The 14,637-nt window shown below is 48.5% G+C and overlaps 1 protein-coding gene across 1 annotated transcript in view; it reads right to left on the bottom strand.

The window, feature by feature from the left end:
• Positions 1–1,895: 1,895 nt before the first annotated feature.
• The window catches only part of HPSE2 (heparanase 2 (inactive)), a 681,364-nt gene continuing 668,622 nt past the window's right edge, over positions 1,896–14,637 (bottom strand). Inside the window, exon 12 of the mRNA XM_025880833.1 lies at positions 1,896–4,399. Coding sequence (XP_025736618.1) covers positions 4,234–4,399 — 166 coding nt within the window. The 3' untranslated portion in view covers positions 1,896–4,233. The remainder of the gene's footprint in view (positions 4,400–14,637) is intronic.

The following is a 14,637-nucleotide window of genomic DNA, read 5'->3' as shown; positions in this document are numbered from 1 at the left end:
GCTCATATAAACCTTAATATAATCTGATTTTGGAAGCAAATATTAACACCTGGTCAAATCCCCTGCAGAGAAGAGACTTTCCCTGGGAGGTGTTCCTGTACTCATTTTGCCAACTTTTTGCTTCTTCCAAAAATATAATTTATTACATAACATTTACAACTGAAAAAGAATCCTAGGATATTTTCATGAATAATAATTAGAAGAGTAAAGTTCATGCTGTGGGCTGTAAAGAAGGGCCCGCTTTTCTCTGCTGGGTGCATAGGACAGTGAGATTTATTCATGAGCCAGTCATTTGGAACTTGGTCAACTCCTCCTGAATGCTTCCAGGGCTCCCAGGGGGCTGCGCTGGTGTTTGGAAGGAAGTAGGTGTCAAAGCAGTTGGTTTCTTGTATTTTAGCTTTCTTGTTTTAGAGTGATCTTTGCAAAATACCGCCCCTCTGGGAATTGTTAATGGATTTATTATTTAGTCTGGAAGACAAAGAGAAACTTCCAAATCTCTTGGTGGTGGGACAGGGGGAGCAGTGTCCTCAGAAGCAGTGCATGCTTGGGTGCTGCCTGGCTCTCCAGGACTTGGAAATATCAAGAATCATCACCTGTGGTGGGTGGTGGTGGTAGGAGTGGTCCTTTAAATTATTGTACAGAAGAATACAGGGGAGGAGCGGCCAAGAGGGTCACTGGTGGGCCCGAGGGGAACCTGGATTCCAAATGTTACAGCCAAGGTTTGTCGGTCACAGCGCTACTCACGACTCATCAGAACTGCTAGTCTACTTTATTGCCAGAGGTATCCACCTGGTTCATCTCTGCTTCTGCAGAGTTCAAACACTGCCCTTTTGTTTTCAGAAATAAAGCCACTCTCAGTGGATTTCCAAGGTGAATCCAGCAGCCGCATCCCTCCCAAACATGGGCCTGGGGTGCATGTGTGGAGCACACCTGCCGGAGTGGGGCATGGCCAGGACCATTCCAGCCGCTCAGCAGTTCACAGCCCTGCTGGGTCCTTCCCCGCCCCACCTCAGGAGGCCTCAGCAGCTCCTGGTGCTCAGGGACAGCGCGGGCCTTTCACGTAGAATCCACCAACAACCTCTGCCATTTTGGAGGGTGCAGGCTTGGGCCCATCTGCCTGGGGACTGCCCAACTGCTGGGGAGGGGATGGGGCTACCAGGGTGAGTGGGCCATGAGGAATTGCAGTTCTGGGCATCCCAGGCCTTAGTCTCATTGTAGCCCAGTTCTGGAATTTTCAAGCTTTTCTCCACCCGGAGATAAGCTAATATCCCACAGTTGCAGCTTTTTCAGGGCACTAGAAGAGTCGAGACTTTTTCTTCAAGTAACAATGAGAATTTGTTCTGAGCCTTTGTGATAAGAGAAAGAAAATCATTCCTAGAGGCAGGAAGAACAGAAAATCGTCTCAACAAAAGGCACAGACTTCTCATTATACCTTATTATGCATTCAAATAAGCATTTCTGCAAGCCCATTCTTCAGTTTAAAGTAAAGTGGCTCTAAAGTCTTAGATGATCTCGGCCATGTCTTATCTTAGGAAGAAAAATCTGATGTGGGAAGCTGGTGGATGACTCTTGTCCCAGGGCCCAGCCTGTGCCTGTTGTGAGGCTGAGATTTGCCACAGGCTGTCTTTTGTGGGGAGTGTGATAGGGGAATCCCTTATGGGAAGTAATCCCTACTGATTTAGTAATTAGCCCCCATCCCAAAATGAAAAAGCCAGGACAGGTGCCCTGTACCGAAATTCCTAAAGAATGTGATGTTATCATGAGTTTCTCAGTATCCTTTGAATAATGCAAATACTTCTTGCATGAGACAGTTGCAAAGTTAAAAGTGCAGGACCCCAAAGATAAATGTCAGTGATTCCCTCCTCCCTTTTTATTAACTACAAAAACCAAAAAACAAAACTTAAGCCATTTAATACACGGAGAAAGATAAAAGAAGCAGAAACGGCCTATTTTCTGTAGGCTTGGAAGCTTAGTGAAGAATCAACTCTTATTTACAGAAAGTGTGCTTGACTTGAGCTCTGAAGGTTTGGCCTCACTGAAGTAGCAGGTAAGGGGGTGAGGCTGTGAAGTGGGCACCCATTGGGCTTGGTGGTTAAAGGGACAGACACTGGATAATTCTGCGCTCAGCCACCCACTGCCCTGGGTGGCGCTGGGCAAGCTATGAACCTTCTCCACGCCTCATAGGAAGGCAGGGGTAAAACCAGTGACTCCTTCATGGGGCTACTACGTACACGAAGCAAACTGGCCAGGGCCAGGCCCGCGGGGACCGCTGCTTACTTGTGTTCTCATCGGGGGCCTGCAGCTCTGCCTGCACCTGTGTAGAGAGGAGATTTTGCTATCTGCACAAATTTTTTAAAGTTTGGGGAGACAACTTCTTTGTCTCTCTTTTCCTCTCTCTTCCTCACTTGGGCTGTCATCCGCCACTTCTTTCCCTGCTTTCTACCCCAGTCTGGGCACTTCTTGCTCCTCCCCTCGCAGGGCTGAGGCTTTACCAGGAGATGTCGGCTTCCCAAGGAGGCTGCCTGGGTAGCCTTGAACGTGGCGGTGCCGGAGTCCATGGCCCTCTCTCCATCGGCCTCCAGGCTGAGCATGCCCACTGACCAGGTCCCGCCCATTCCTTGCGCACCCCCCCCTTTTTGCTGGCCGTAGCACACACCTCCAGACCCGATGACCAACATGGCAAAACCGAGCCCACTCTCTTCCTCAAGCATAGAGCGAGCCTGTTGGCTTCCCTCTCCCCAACTCCCCGTTCCCTGTTCTCCGTGCTGAGTCTCCCAGACTTCCTCCCGTGTCTCACCTCAGACCCGGCCCTGTCCTTAGCCCCTGCCATTCGTGTCCTTTATCCTGAGAAAGAAAATCAAACCCACAGGAAAGTTATTTCAGTGGCAGCTTATTTGCATCTTGCCCCTTGAATCCTACAGGTTGATCGTGACCTTTAAATCAGTCCACTTCTCCCTGCCCGGCTCAGGGGCTTCCCACCCACCACCCCACAGTTCCCCCATCAGACCTCAAGTTTCCAGATTTCCCCTCTCCCCAGGGAGTGCTCGGAAAGCTTTGTTCTGGGCTCACACTGGCTGGTCTGGGATAGTGCAGACCTGGTCGACTTTCAGGACCGGGTTAGATTTCCGCCTAGTAAATGGCATTTAAGGCACCCAGCTCCTGGGGAAGAAGCGAAACGGTGAGCTTCAGTTGTGTCTTACACTGATGGCGTGGATTTACACCTTTTTTTTAATGGTTTTGGTCAAACAAACCATTAAGGGCTTGACCTACAAGCCCTTAAGATTCCTTCAGATTTGATGCAGGTCTGATTATTTGCTTATTCAGTTGTGTGTGTGTGTGTGTGTGTGTGTGTGTGTGTGTGTGTGTGTGTCTCCGTTTGGTGGCTCAGTGTGCTTTCTCTTTGTGCTGAAACTCTCTCCCTCCCAGCCACATGACGGATGATGATTACTTTTTGTGGTGCCTAATACATTGTTCTCCACCCCATGAATATTGTTACCTGACTCCCATTCCAACCCGAGAGGAATCTGGATTCACGGAGGAATAGAACCCTCTTACAAAATCTGGAGTATGATTGCAATTTTACTTTTGAAGCACCCGTTTCCCGGAGGAATAGTCAGTGATTGATGCCACTGTCAGAAACCCAGATGCGCGCACTCATACATCAGCCAGGAAATGACATAAACAGCTCACCCAGCAGGCAGGCGCCGACCCCCTCGCTTGCTCCCCAGGGAGAAGAGAGGTGATAGGAAACCCAGGGCAACAGCGGGGGACAGACAAGGAGAGGGGTTAGAATAGGGCTGGGCTCCTGAAGGCCCACCTGGTGGTTCCCTTCCTCGCCTTGTGCCGAGGGCAGCGGTCACAGGTTGAGGTCCGTGGTGACATTGCTCCGTGACCCGGATCATGGAGAGCTCTTTCATCTGTCCTGGGAGTGCGCTGCCAGCTTCTTTTCATGGTGCGTGCACACGGATACATGCAGCTCTACAAACATACCTTCATCCTTATATAGCTAGAGGGGATGTCTACATTTTCCTTTGGGGTGGATGTGGCCTACCTAGGCGAAGCTCATGCTATGGCATTTGTCTCTTTGGAGAGCAAGTCCTGATGCCAGCAGGATGGAGCAGCAGAGACTGGTTTGTTGCTAAGAAGATGTCTGAAAAATCAGGATACTATTAGGGCAGGAGAGTGAAAAGCAGTCCAGCAGGCCTGCTGGTGACTTGTGGGTGTGAGGGTGGCTTATCGGTAGCGACAGGCCAAAGCGTTGACATTCTTGACCACATAAAAGCCCATGGTGACTGGAGGGATGACCAATGTCCGGCCGGCCCGCAGGGGGCGGGGCTTCAGTTCAGGGAGGGTCCCATCGTCCACCATCACCAAGGGCTGGCCGTTCAGCTGCACTGACCTACAGTGAAGACAAATAGCGTGGGACTTGTTATTGCATCATCACAGCAAAGCCTGGGCAGCCCCCGACTGCCTGCCAGCCTGTCTGATACTGGCCCAGTGATCCCTTACTGACACTTGCTATGCCCAAGCTCTCACCTCCACGTTTTACTTTTAAAAACTCATTAAAAAACTCCAGCAATGCTCTGAGAAAGAAATTGCCATTATCCCATTTTACCTAGAGTCGCTAAGTGACTGGTCCAAGATCATCCAGCTTGTAGGTCTGGGAGCCAGGATTTAAACACAGGTCGTCTAGTTCCAGAGACACATCATTTAGACAAGTGAAAAGTTTGTGTTGCAGAAGCTGAAAATTGTATTACACCTATTTTTTTTATTTTTTATTTTACTTTTTTAAAGGTTTTTATTTATTATTTGACAGAGAGAGACACAGCGAGAGAGGCAACACAAGCAGGGGGAGTGGGAGAGGGAGAAGCAGGCTCCCCGCTGAGCAGGAAGCCCAATGTGGGGCTCGATCCTGGGACCCTGGGATCATGACCTGAGCCGAAGGCAGACGCTTAACGACTGAGCCACCCAGGTGCCCCTATTTTTTAAAATCATAATGGCAGTTCAGTTTGACTTTATACCTAAAGAATTGTTTCCTGTGGAGTGAGGTACAGGCTTAAGATGATTTCAGAAGTCTCCTATTTAAAAGATCTCTTTAATTTATTTGAGAAATTAGAGAATTAACATCATGTTACTTGTCTGGGCTTGTTCTGAAGGAGGAGAGAGACAGTTAATGACTCCTTTTTCTGAGAATGAGTTTTCAAATCTTTTTTTTTTTTTTTTTGTAGGGAGAGAGAGAGAGAGTGTGCAAGCGGTGGGGGAGGGGCGGAGGTGGGTGGGCTCCACACCCAGCGTGGAGCCCGTCACGGGGCTCGATCTCATGACTGAGATCAATGATCAAGAGTTGGATGCTCAACTGACTAAGCCACCCAAGTGCCCCTCATATCTAATATTTAACGGATGTTTCTGTTTCAGCAACACAATGGAGTAGGTGATAAAGTAGGCATTTTTTAAATTCCAATTCACCCAGTCTGTTTGCTTTTCTTCTTCCTGTGTACCAGCCGTCTCCAATCCTGAGAAGAGGGCCACATACAGAGTACACTTAGGAGAAAGGGAAGTAGCTCATCAGCCATCCTTGGCCTGTGGTACAGAATCCAAAGAACTTCCCAGCTGTTCCTGACCTGGAATGACTTGTACAGCCAAGTATCCAGATTGAAGCTCAGTTTTCTGGGTCAGAAGAAAAGGCCAGAGCCAGACCACCAGCTGGAAATAAGGCTGTGAGTCACCCTCAGAAAATCAACATTGCACAGTGATGACTGTTTTGGGGTCTTGCCCAACCTCCAATGTGATAACAGTGCAGTGATACTATCTGAGCTGTAAAGAGAATGAAATGCTAGAAACTGATATAGAGGTCTTTGCTTCATGTTCCTTCTGTGCTATGAATGATAGGTTTAGAGAGATAATCAGACCTAGGCCCCGCAGAGCAGTGAATTCCCAGAGATAAGTGTGTTGTGAATTGCTCCCAACAGAGGACAAGGCAGAGGCAGGTCCAGGCCTCGTCCCACATGGATAAGTTTGGGTCTGGTCCAGATCTCACCGGCCAGAGGGGCAGCCGCCCTCCGTTTGTTGGTGTGATTGAGGAATGAGTGAGCAGGAGACTCCTGTATGGAGAGTTAGACCTGCCTCTGGAACAATGCAGAAGCAGGAGAATTGAGATCTGGTAAGGGTTGACCTCATCAAATCTGCAAGGAGCTTTTGCTCCAAATTTAAATGACCATCTCTGGTGAAGAGAGCCTACTCCCTGGAGTGGGAGGTGGGGTGAGGAGAAGGGGTCCAGTTGCAGAAGAAAAGCCAGAACAGGTCTTCACAGTGTATTTTCATTATTTTGTTTCAGGTGGTGTGAATATCCAACAACCAGACATATGCACCCTCAAATACAAGTTCAATAATACTAATTAATCTTTCTGACGAATCCTCAGTTGATAACCTATATCGTTATTCTGGAACAGGGCCCATTCGGATTTCCTTTTTGGTTATTTGTCAAAAGCTAACCCAAGTGTGGATGGAACCAGGGAGCATGGTTGAGATTCTGGACCGATCTTTAATTCCAGGAGCCCGGTCACTGTCTCGCTAGACAGTCACCCCACTTCTGGAGGCTTTTTCGTCTGTGCAATTGCTATAGGCTGCAGGGCCAGAGACGTGAAGTACAGAGTATGAGGCCCTCTAACAGTGTAGCGAGTCCTGTAAGTAGGGAATGGTGTTTTGTTATTCTTTTCACCAAAGCTACGGGTAAACTTATTGGTCCTTGTACTTGCCTGCTCTTGGGACTGACGAGGTTCACGGCTCCTTCGTAGAGCCCTCTCCTCCCTTGGCTCTCATGGTACCTCTGTCTCTCACTGTCTCTCTCTTGCCCTCACTCTCCTTCTCCTTCATCTATGCGTGTGGTTGCCTCTTGAGGGGGACTGTGCACTTCTACCTGCCTCTCAGATGGTGGGATTCTTGGCGCTTTGTCTTTGACCCTCTTTTCCCACACTCCATACTCCTGCTGAGTGCTATTACCCACACCCAAGACTTTGATTGCTATCCATGTCAACACTCCCCAAACCTAGCCTAGATCCTTCTTCTAACTAATGTTATCTCCACTTGGCTGTCCCATTGAAACTACAGAGTCGCTATGTTCCAAGTCAAAATCACCTCCTCAGACCCTGTCCCTTTCTCTGCGTTTTTTGTTTTGGTACCACCATCTATGCAATGACCTAAGCCAGAAAGCTGGTCATCTGGGGCTTTGCCCCCAATTCCCACATCGGGGGTCACTAAGTCCAATCAATTCTACCTTTTAATATTTTTCATATCTGCTTCTTTCTCTCCATTCATTGCTACTATTTTAGTTCAGAACTTGCCATGTAACCGATCTCTTCGCCCCCTGCCTTGCCTTCCTCCTGCTGCTTGCCACATTGCTGACGGAGCAATCAGTCGCTGTCACTGCTTTAAACACTTCAGCATCTCCCCATGCCTTCCACTTTCACGGGGACAGTGAAGCCCCGCTCTGGCCAGCTCTCCAGGCCTGGGGCCTGCCAGTACCCCTGATTCCAGTGCTAACTGTGGTTCACCGGCCTCTGGGGGCGGGCATGGGCTGAACTGGCCGTTCTTGTCAGGTCATCATCAATATATGCACGAACAAAGATTGTTTCACAATGAAAAGCTAGTTAAGTCTTGCACATAAATGAAATGAATATTTATTAAGTGACAGTGTAAGTAGATACTGTTGGGAATGAAGTATGCGAGTTCATTTAAAAGTATAGCAAATATTTTTCAAATGTAACTACCAGTAGACACTGTTGGGATTAACAAGACACAAGTTCATTTTAAGTGTTATAAAATCCCTAATAGATTTTTTGGGAGGAGGGGGGCATCATGTGCTTTTTTCAAGCAAGAGATTTTAAAGATTTTATTTATTTATTTGAGAGAGAAAGCAGGGGCAGGAGGAGAGGGACAAGCAGACTGCCCACTGAGCGTGGAGCCTGACGCAGGGCAGGGATCTCGATCTCACGACCCTGAGATCATGACCTGAGCTTAAAACCAAGGGGCAGATGCTTAACTGACTGAGCCACCAAGGTGCCCCTCAGGCAAGAGATTTGGCACCTGGGTGGCTCAGTTGGTTGGGCGACTGCCTTCGGCTCAGGTCATGATCCTGGAGTCCCGGGATCGAGTCCCACATCGGGCTCCCTGCTCGGCAGGGGGTCTGCGTCTCCCTCTGACCCTCTTCCCTCTGGTGCTCTCTGTCTCTCATTCTCTCTCTCAAATAAATAAATAAATAATCTTTAAGAAAAAAAAGGACAATTACTGTAATGTGGGAGGACCGTGACATGAGCCAACACCACAAAGGAACCCGGGTCCTTTTACAGGGCTGCCTCTTTGCCCCATAGGACCAAATTAAACGACCTGCAGTTCCACTTTGGTGGTGCTCCTTCCTCTTAGAACAACCCACCCTCTTCCCCTGTCAGATTAACCACGCTGGGTCTTTGCAGAACCTGCTCAGGTGTTGTTTCCTCTGGGGAAACTTTTCTGATCCCTGGGCTGGGCTAGAAGCCCCAACTCCAGACTCTCTTGTATCCCAAACTTATATATGACTACCTCACTGAATTGTAGTGACTTACTCACTCTCCCGCTCACTGGGCTGTGAGCTTGGTGAGGAAAGGGATCGTGTCTTTCATCCCTAAATCCTCAGTGCCTAACAAGGTGCTCAGCCTGGAGTAGGGATGAAATATTTTTGAACAAGTGAATGAAACTTGCGGCTCTTTTGCATGACTTCTTATCTTCTGGGGTGGAGTTTCTCCAGCTTGAGAGAGGCTCCCTGGAGGTTCGCTGAGTGTCTTTACAGATTTCATTAACGTACCAATTTACTCTCACTTTCAATGGCTCTGGAGATGTGAGATAAGAACTGAATTATCGCTGATTCTGTCACTCACCAGATACCTTATCCTAACCTGACATGAGGCCATTGATCATGGATAGTATTTTTCATCCTTAAAAAAGATCCATATGACCATCTTTTAACTAAGCCAACATGAGTTAATTTGGTGAGACCCTGAGTCCCCATACATCCTCATCTATAAAGTCCCTCCATTATAAAGACAGACCACATGCTTTACCACCTCCATTCTATTTTTCCTACTTACATTTTTCTTTTAATATTTATCCTGTTACCAGTGAAGTCATATCATGCTAAATATAATAATCTTTCATTTTTATGAACAATTTGTAAGTTTGAAAACATAGTCACACTGACGATAAAAATCATGATTAGTACACACTATTTTATACACAAAGGCATTTTATTATGATTTCATTTGACTATCGCATTTAGTCCTTCCAACAACCAACTGAGGCAGGGGTTAGCAACCCTATTTTATGGATGAAGAAATCAGAGTTTACAGGGGTCTCACCTAAGTCACACAGCCAGTAAGTGGGAGGGGTAACATCTGCAATGCTACCCTTCACCATGGTCCTATCTGGCCTCCCTGGTGATTGCTAAAGAGCCCTGTGAGGTACATGGGGTGATTATTATTATTATTATTGTAACTTTACTGTTGAGATGAGGTCAGAGAGATTAAATGGTCTGGGCAAGGTCACATAGCTAATAGATGGCTAAGCTAGGTCTCGAATTCAGTCCTTCTGACACCTCTTTCTACTATTTCATGTTATTCTCCAATTCCAGATGGCACTCACCAGGATCGTGTTTCTTTATTTCAAAACCTTTCCTTATCATATTTCCAGCATATTCTGGGACCTCCTTACTGCCCATGACTTTTCACACCAAATGCTAAATGATCCAGCCTATGTTGAACTATTTCTCTTAATTCCCTAGCTGCTGAGGGCATTTAAATTATCCAAATATTAGGACAACTGCATTTTATCACCATCTGTTTTTATAAAGTCTGAGTTACTTTTCAATTCCTAAACTTGTTTTCTTTATTTTGCATGCTATTTGAAATGAGATTCAATGTGTCAGTGTGGAGTCAAGCCCTCTGCTCCCCCGGTCTCCAAGGGAGCCCCTTGCCCAGGTCACCCTCCTTCCCCCACCACCTGTCTACAATCTCTAGTCTTTCACGTCTTACCCTGGTTCTTGCTAGCCATGGATACTGAAGCAAGCTTTCAACTATCCTGAGGTCTCAGGAAAGCCGGTCTAGTGAGCATGCTCTTTGCCAGTCTTGAGGATAATTTGCTGGATTATGGTCTGGCCCTGGGTGGACTTCTGTGGGGGCAGAGGTTGGGGGAGACTTTGTATTATTGGGAGCAGCCTTGGGAGCTGTGTCTGCTTCAGGCTGACATATTTGGTACCTTGAGTGGGAGGTGAAGGGACTTGGCGATAATCGTTCTGCCTCAGCTACTTTGAGGAAGTGATTTGCCTTTTTTGAGCTTGGCTTTCTCCACTTGTAAGACATAGATGAAACCTAAGATTCCTTCTGTCTTGAACATTTTTTAGGTGGTTTGTCCCAAGCCTAACAACTAGCTTGAGGCATTTAATGCCAAACTCAGAGTCATCCCGCTCAGATAGAAATCTGATCATGATATTCACCTACCTAATGTTCAGTAGCTCCCTGCTGATCTTAGAACACTGTCCAAAACCTTTATAAGACCTAATAGGCAAAGCCTTTTCCCTATGTCTCCAGCCCACTAGAGGCTCACCCTAGTTCCTGCCCGTTCCAGCTCCCCACTACTCACCACCTCCTTCCGTTCCATGCTGCAATTTCTCCAAGCACAATCTCTGATGTCAGAGTTTTTGTACATGTTCCTGCTGCCTGGAACCTTCTCCATACTCCCCTTTCCAGCTTCCTTTTCCTGGCTAACTCCTATCTGTCCTTCAGGTCAGGTGCCCCTCCAAAGTGCTTCCATATTACCCCATACTTCCAGGGTCTCTGCACTCATCACAGGGCACTCGCATTGCTGACCGCTTGTCTGTCTCTCCACTAGGCAGGAAGACCATGTATCTGTCTTGTTCATTCTTGCACTCTCCCTACACCAACTCACGTAGCAGGTGAGCAATAAAAGAAGGACTGGTTATAAATATGCAGGTAGATGAACCTAGAAGGAAAAGACACTGGACTGGAAGGCCAGAGATCTGAGTTTTAGTTCAGACTTCCCACATGTGCAGGCCTGGACATGTCAGCAGTCTGTTCTGGTCTCTGTTTCTGGATCGTTAAACCATGAGAGGGGGAGAAAAGAAGGGAAGCAGGGGAGACGGAGGAATGAGGGAGAGGAAGGAGAATGTCTAAGAATCTGAGTGTGTGTGTTGGGGAGGGGGCATCAGCTCCCTTTGCTCCTCATAACCCCAACCACCTCCTAGTCTGACTCTCGGCCCAGAGTGCTGCCCCATGTGCCACTAGAGGGCACTCTTGTTCTACACAACTGCGCCGGAGCGTTCCCCCACCCCCAGCCCCGGAGCCGGCTCCCGGGAAGCCAGAGCGCGTGCGCTGCCCCCCACAGCCCGCATTAGGTCCCGGCAGGGCCGGCAGACGGGGGCGGGCAGAGGCCCCTGCGCTTGGCCTCCCGGAGGAACAGACCTCAGGGTCAGTCAGATCCCAGCAAAAACTGCGTTGCGGTCCGCTTGGCAGGGGGTCCCCCTGAATGTGGCCCATATTAGGGAAACCTGCGCAGCCGGGTTTCGATTCCCGCCGGGGTGCGGGCTTCTCGGGCAGCGTGCAGGGCGGGGGTCGGCGCAGGTGCGGGGCTGCAGGCGCCCCGCGCGACCCGGCGCCCCGCTCTCCCGGCCCGGTCCCAGGCGCCCCGGCCCTCCGCGCCGGCCGCGCACCTGTGTGCGCTTTACAGGCCCCCGAGGCCCGGCGGCCCCCTCGCTGAGTAAGGAAGCTGGTCTCTGCAGCTGCCCGGCCCTTCTCCGGGTCAGGGGCAGGTTAGAGCCTGGAGGGTTTGAGGACAGAGGGGCCTCGCTCTTCTCCCTTGCTCGGGGAGAGGCTGTGCAGCTGGGGTAGCTTAGAAAGGAAGTTCCTTTGAAATGGCCAGGAGTGATCGCTACCCCGCTGACGAGGGCCGCTCCGGAGTGGCCGGAGGTTAGTGTCGCCTGGTCTCACTAGCCCAGCTGGAGCAGAGGATGCTCATTACCCTCTCAGGGGTGCTCCTGCGTCAGGGGTCGTGGGGAGGATCACTTCCAAGCGTGTCCTGAAGCTTTTCTCCTCTGTGCTTTTTTGCCTTGCCTGGAATCTGGTAGAATCTGTCGAGAAGTCTACTCTTCTCTCCGGGCCCCACTGGATGTGGCCTCCTTCACAGGGCCTTAGCTGATAGCCCCAGCTGCAAGACAGGCATATTACTTGCAGCTCCCTCTTTAGCACTCGTCCTGCTCAGCTTTGTTTTATCTGTGTGCTGGAGTCATTTTGCCGGCTAGACCAAACTGCATTTCTTAATTTTCAATAGCATGTGGTTCAGTGCCTTCTTGCTTACGAGGGTAATTCTAATTAATGTTGGTTGCATTCCACTCAGTCAGCCTCTCTAGGAGTTATCCTGATTGCACGCTTCAACCCCTTCCTCTATTGTTTGAGAGGAGACTGTACAAGAGAGAGCAAATGGAGATGAAGCCTTCCTGTTCCTCTCCCGCCTCCAGGAGCCCACATCATACATGAGGTTCCTGGCCATGTACGTGCCAAGAAGATCATGTGCCCTTCATCCTATTCTCTGAGGGGCATACTGAAACAATGAGTTTTGATCTAGCTTCTGTCTCACGGAGCAAACCCTAGGACTCCTTCATGCAAGCAGAGCTGGGGGATTTTATAGGCAAGTTGTTAGAGATAGAAGCTTTTCCTGTTTGCAGTTAGGTTTGGGGGTCATGATTTGATCTGTGTTCTATGCAAGTCTGTGTAATAATGGTCCAAGCCATAATGGGATTCTACCATGTGCTTCTAATGGCTTTAAAATAACTTAGCACATTTGGCAGACAAAATGAGAGCCCAGCTAAGGAACCTGGATTTATACTGATATTGTTAATTCCCAACAGATGAGGAAATCATCTGGGGGCAGTTTGGGAAGAAAATTTGATGCTGCGACCATCTCAAAGCTCCATGTCATAGGCATATCACTCTCAAACCACGGGACACAATAGGAACCAGCTATAAAAACCATGGAGAGACTTTAACATGTGGTTAACTCTGTTCCCTTCCCATTGTAAAGAATTGGTGCCATGATCTCCGACATTCATGAGTGGTGTATAAGGGGCATTACTCACATCCCTAGTGTTCTCTGTGTTGTACAAATTCAATTGTAGCAGACGTAGTCCTTACCCATGAAGACTGAAACCCAGAAACATGCAAATGTGTGTGGTCAGACACACATTTATAATTAATACATTACACAAGAGGAGAGACGAAAGGAAAATCACACTTCTCAGCCTGGATCTGTAGGTCTTCTGTGTTCTGGCACTAGTATATTTTTGTGGCCTTTCTCCTTACCCTCCAAAGCGTCTTATATTCTATTCATGTAAAATGATTTGCCACTACTCACTCCCTTCAAACAAAATGGGCCTTGAACTTTTGTTACTTCTGAACCTTTAGTAAGCTCATCCCACTGCCTGGAATCTCCTTCGGTCTAGCATTTCCTAGGTGTCTCTCTCATCCTTCCAGCTCCTGTTCAATGGCCCTCAGCCCTGCAGACTTCCCAGACTGCCAGGTTAGAATTCATCTCTTCCCTCCTTACATTGCCCTCTCCTATATTTACCCTTTGTGGTCTGTTTTGTCTTCTTATCTTAAAATATCCTCTGTGGGGAGATATCAGGTTCCCCCAGCCCTCATTGTGTGGAGCTGGCGGAGGCAGTGTGGGGGTGAGAAGCATCTCCTTTACGGGCAGTCTGCAGGTGGGATGAACAGAGTCCCGTAAGAGCACACGCACATGCACAGGTGTGCAGATGGGTTTTCCATATGTCAAAGTAGCAGATAAGGTCCAGAAGCCACACCCAAAATTAGTTACATCATTTTGAAGTCATGGCTCCCTGGATACCTATTCAAATATATTAAATCAAAAGATAAATATCTTGGTTTTATGGGATCTTGATAAAGTGCTCCCTATAATATCAGGTGCACTGTATATTCAAAAATGAAAAGTAAGACATCCCAGGTGGCACAGGCTCTGTTCCAGGGCCCACAGATGTCAAAATGCAAAGTGTGCGGTGACTCTGAATCATTCTCGCAAAGATGAGCAAGGAAGAGGTAGTCTGCCAAATGACTGTTGGTGTTGGGCAGCTGGTCCACAGTTCGGGGCTCCAGGCCCCTCATCTGGAATAAGCTACATGTCGTCGCGGGCTTCCTGATGCTTGGCAGCCAAAGAAATACTGATTCAGGGCCCAGGCCCTGCCATAGGGACGAGCTCGATTAAGACTTTACAGTTCCCTGTGGCTTGCGTTTGTCTGTCACCCAAACCACAGCCTCTGGAGGGTGTGGAGAAAGAAGACAAGGGCCATTTCTTCTCAGTCCAGCAGAACTGCATATTCGGCTTCCTTGCCCCTCAGTTTAGAATCAACTGCTCGGAAACACGTGAGCTTTAGCCTAAAGTACTCATTTACCAGTGTTTCATCTGGGTTTTCTGGAAGAGAATGGAAATCTCTGCCTGCAGTGAGAGTCCCCAAGTGAGTGAAGGTGGGGAAGAGAGACCACAGTCTTGATGGACAGTTGTGCAGAGAGGTTCCTGCTGCTGGGA

The sequence above is a fragment of the Callorhinus ursinus genome, unplaced genomic scaffold, assembly GCF_003265705.2.
Source record: "Callorhinus ursinus isolate GAN/ISIS: 27379988/994484 unplaced genomic scaffold, GSC_fseal_2.0 scaffold20, whole genome shotgun sequence".
Taxonomy (NCBI): Eukaryota; Metazoa; Chordata; class Mammalia; order Carnivora; family Otariidae; genus Callorhinus; species Callorhinus ursinus.
This window is presented reverse-complemented; position numbering and strand designations above follow the sequence as displayed.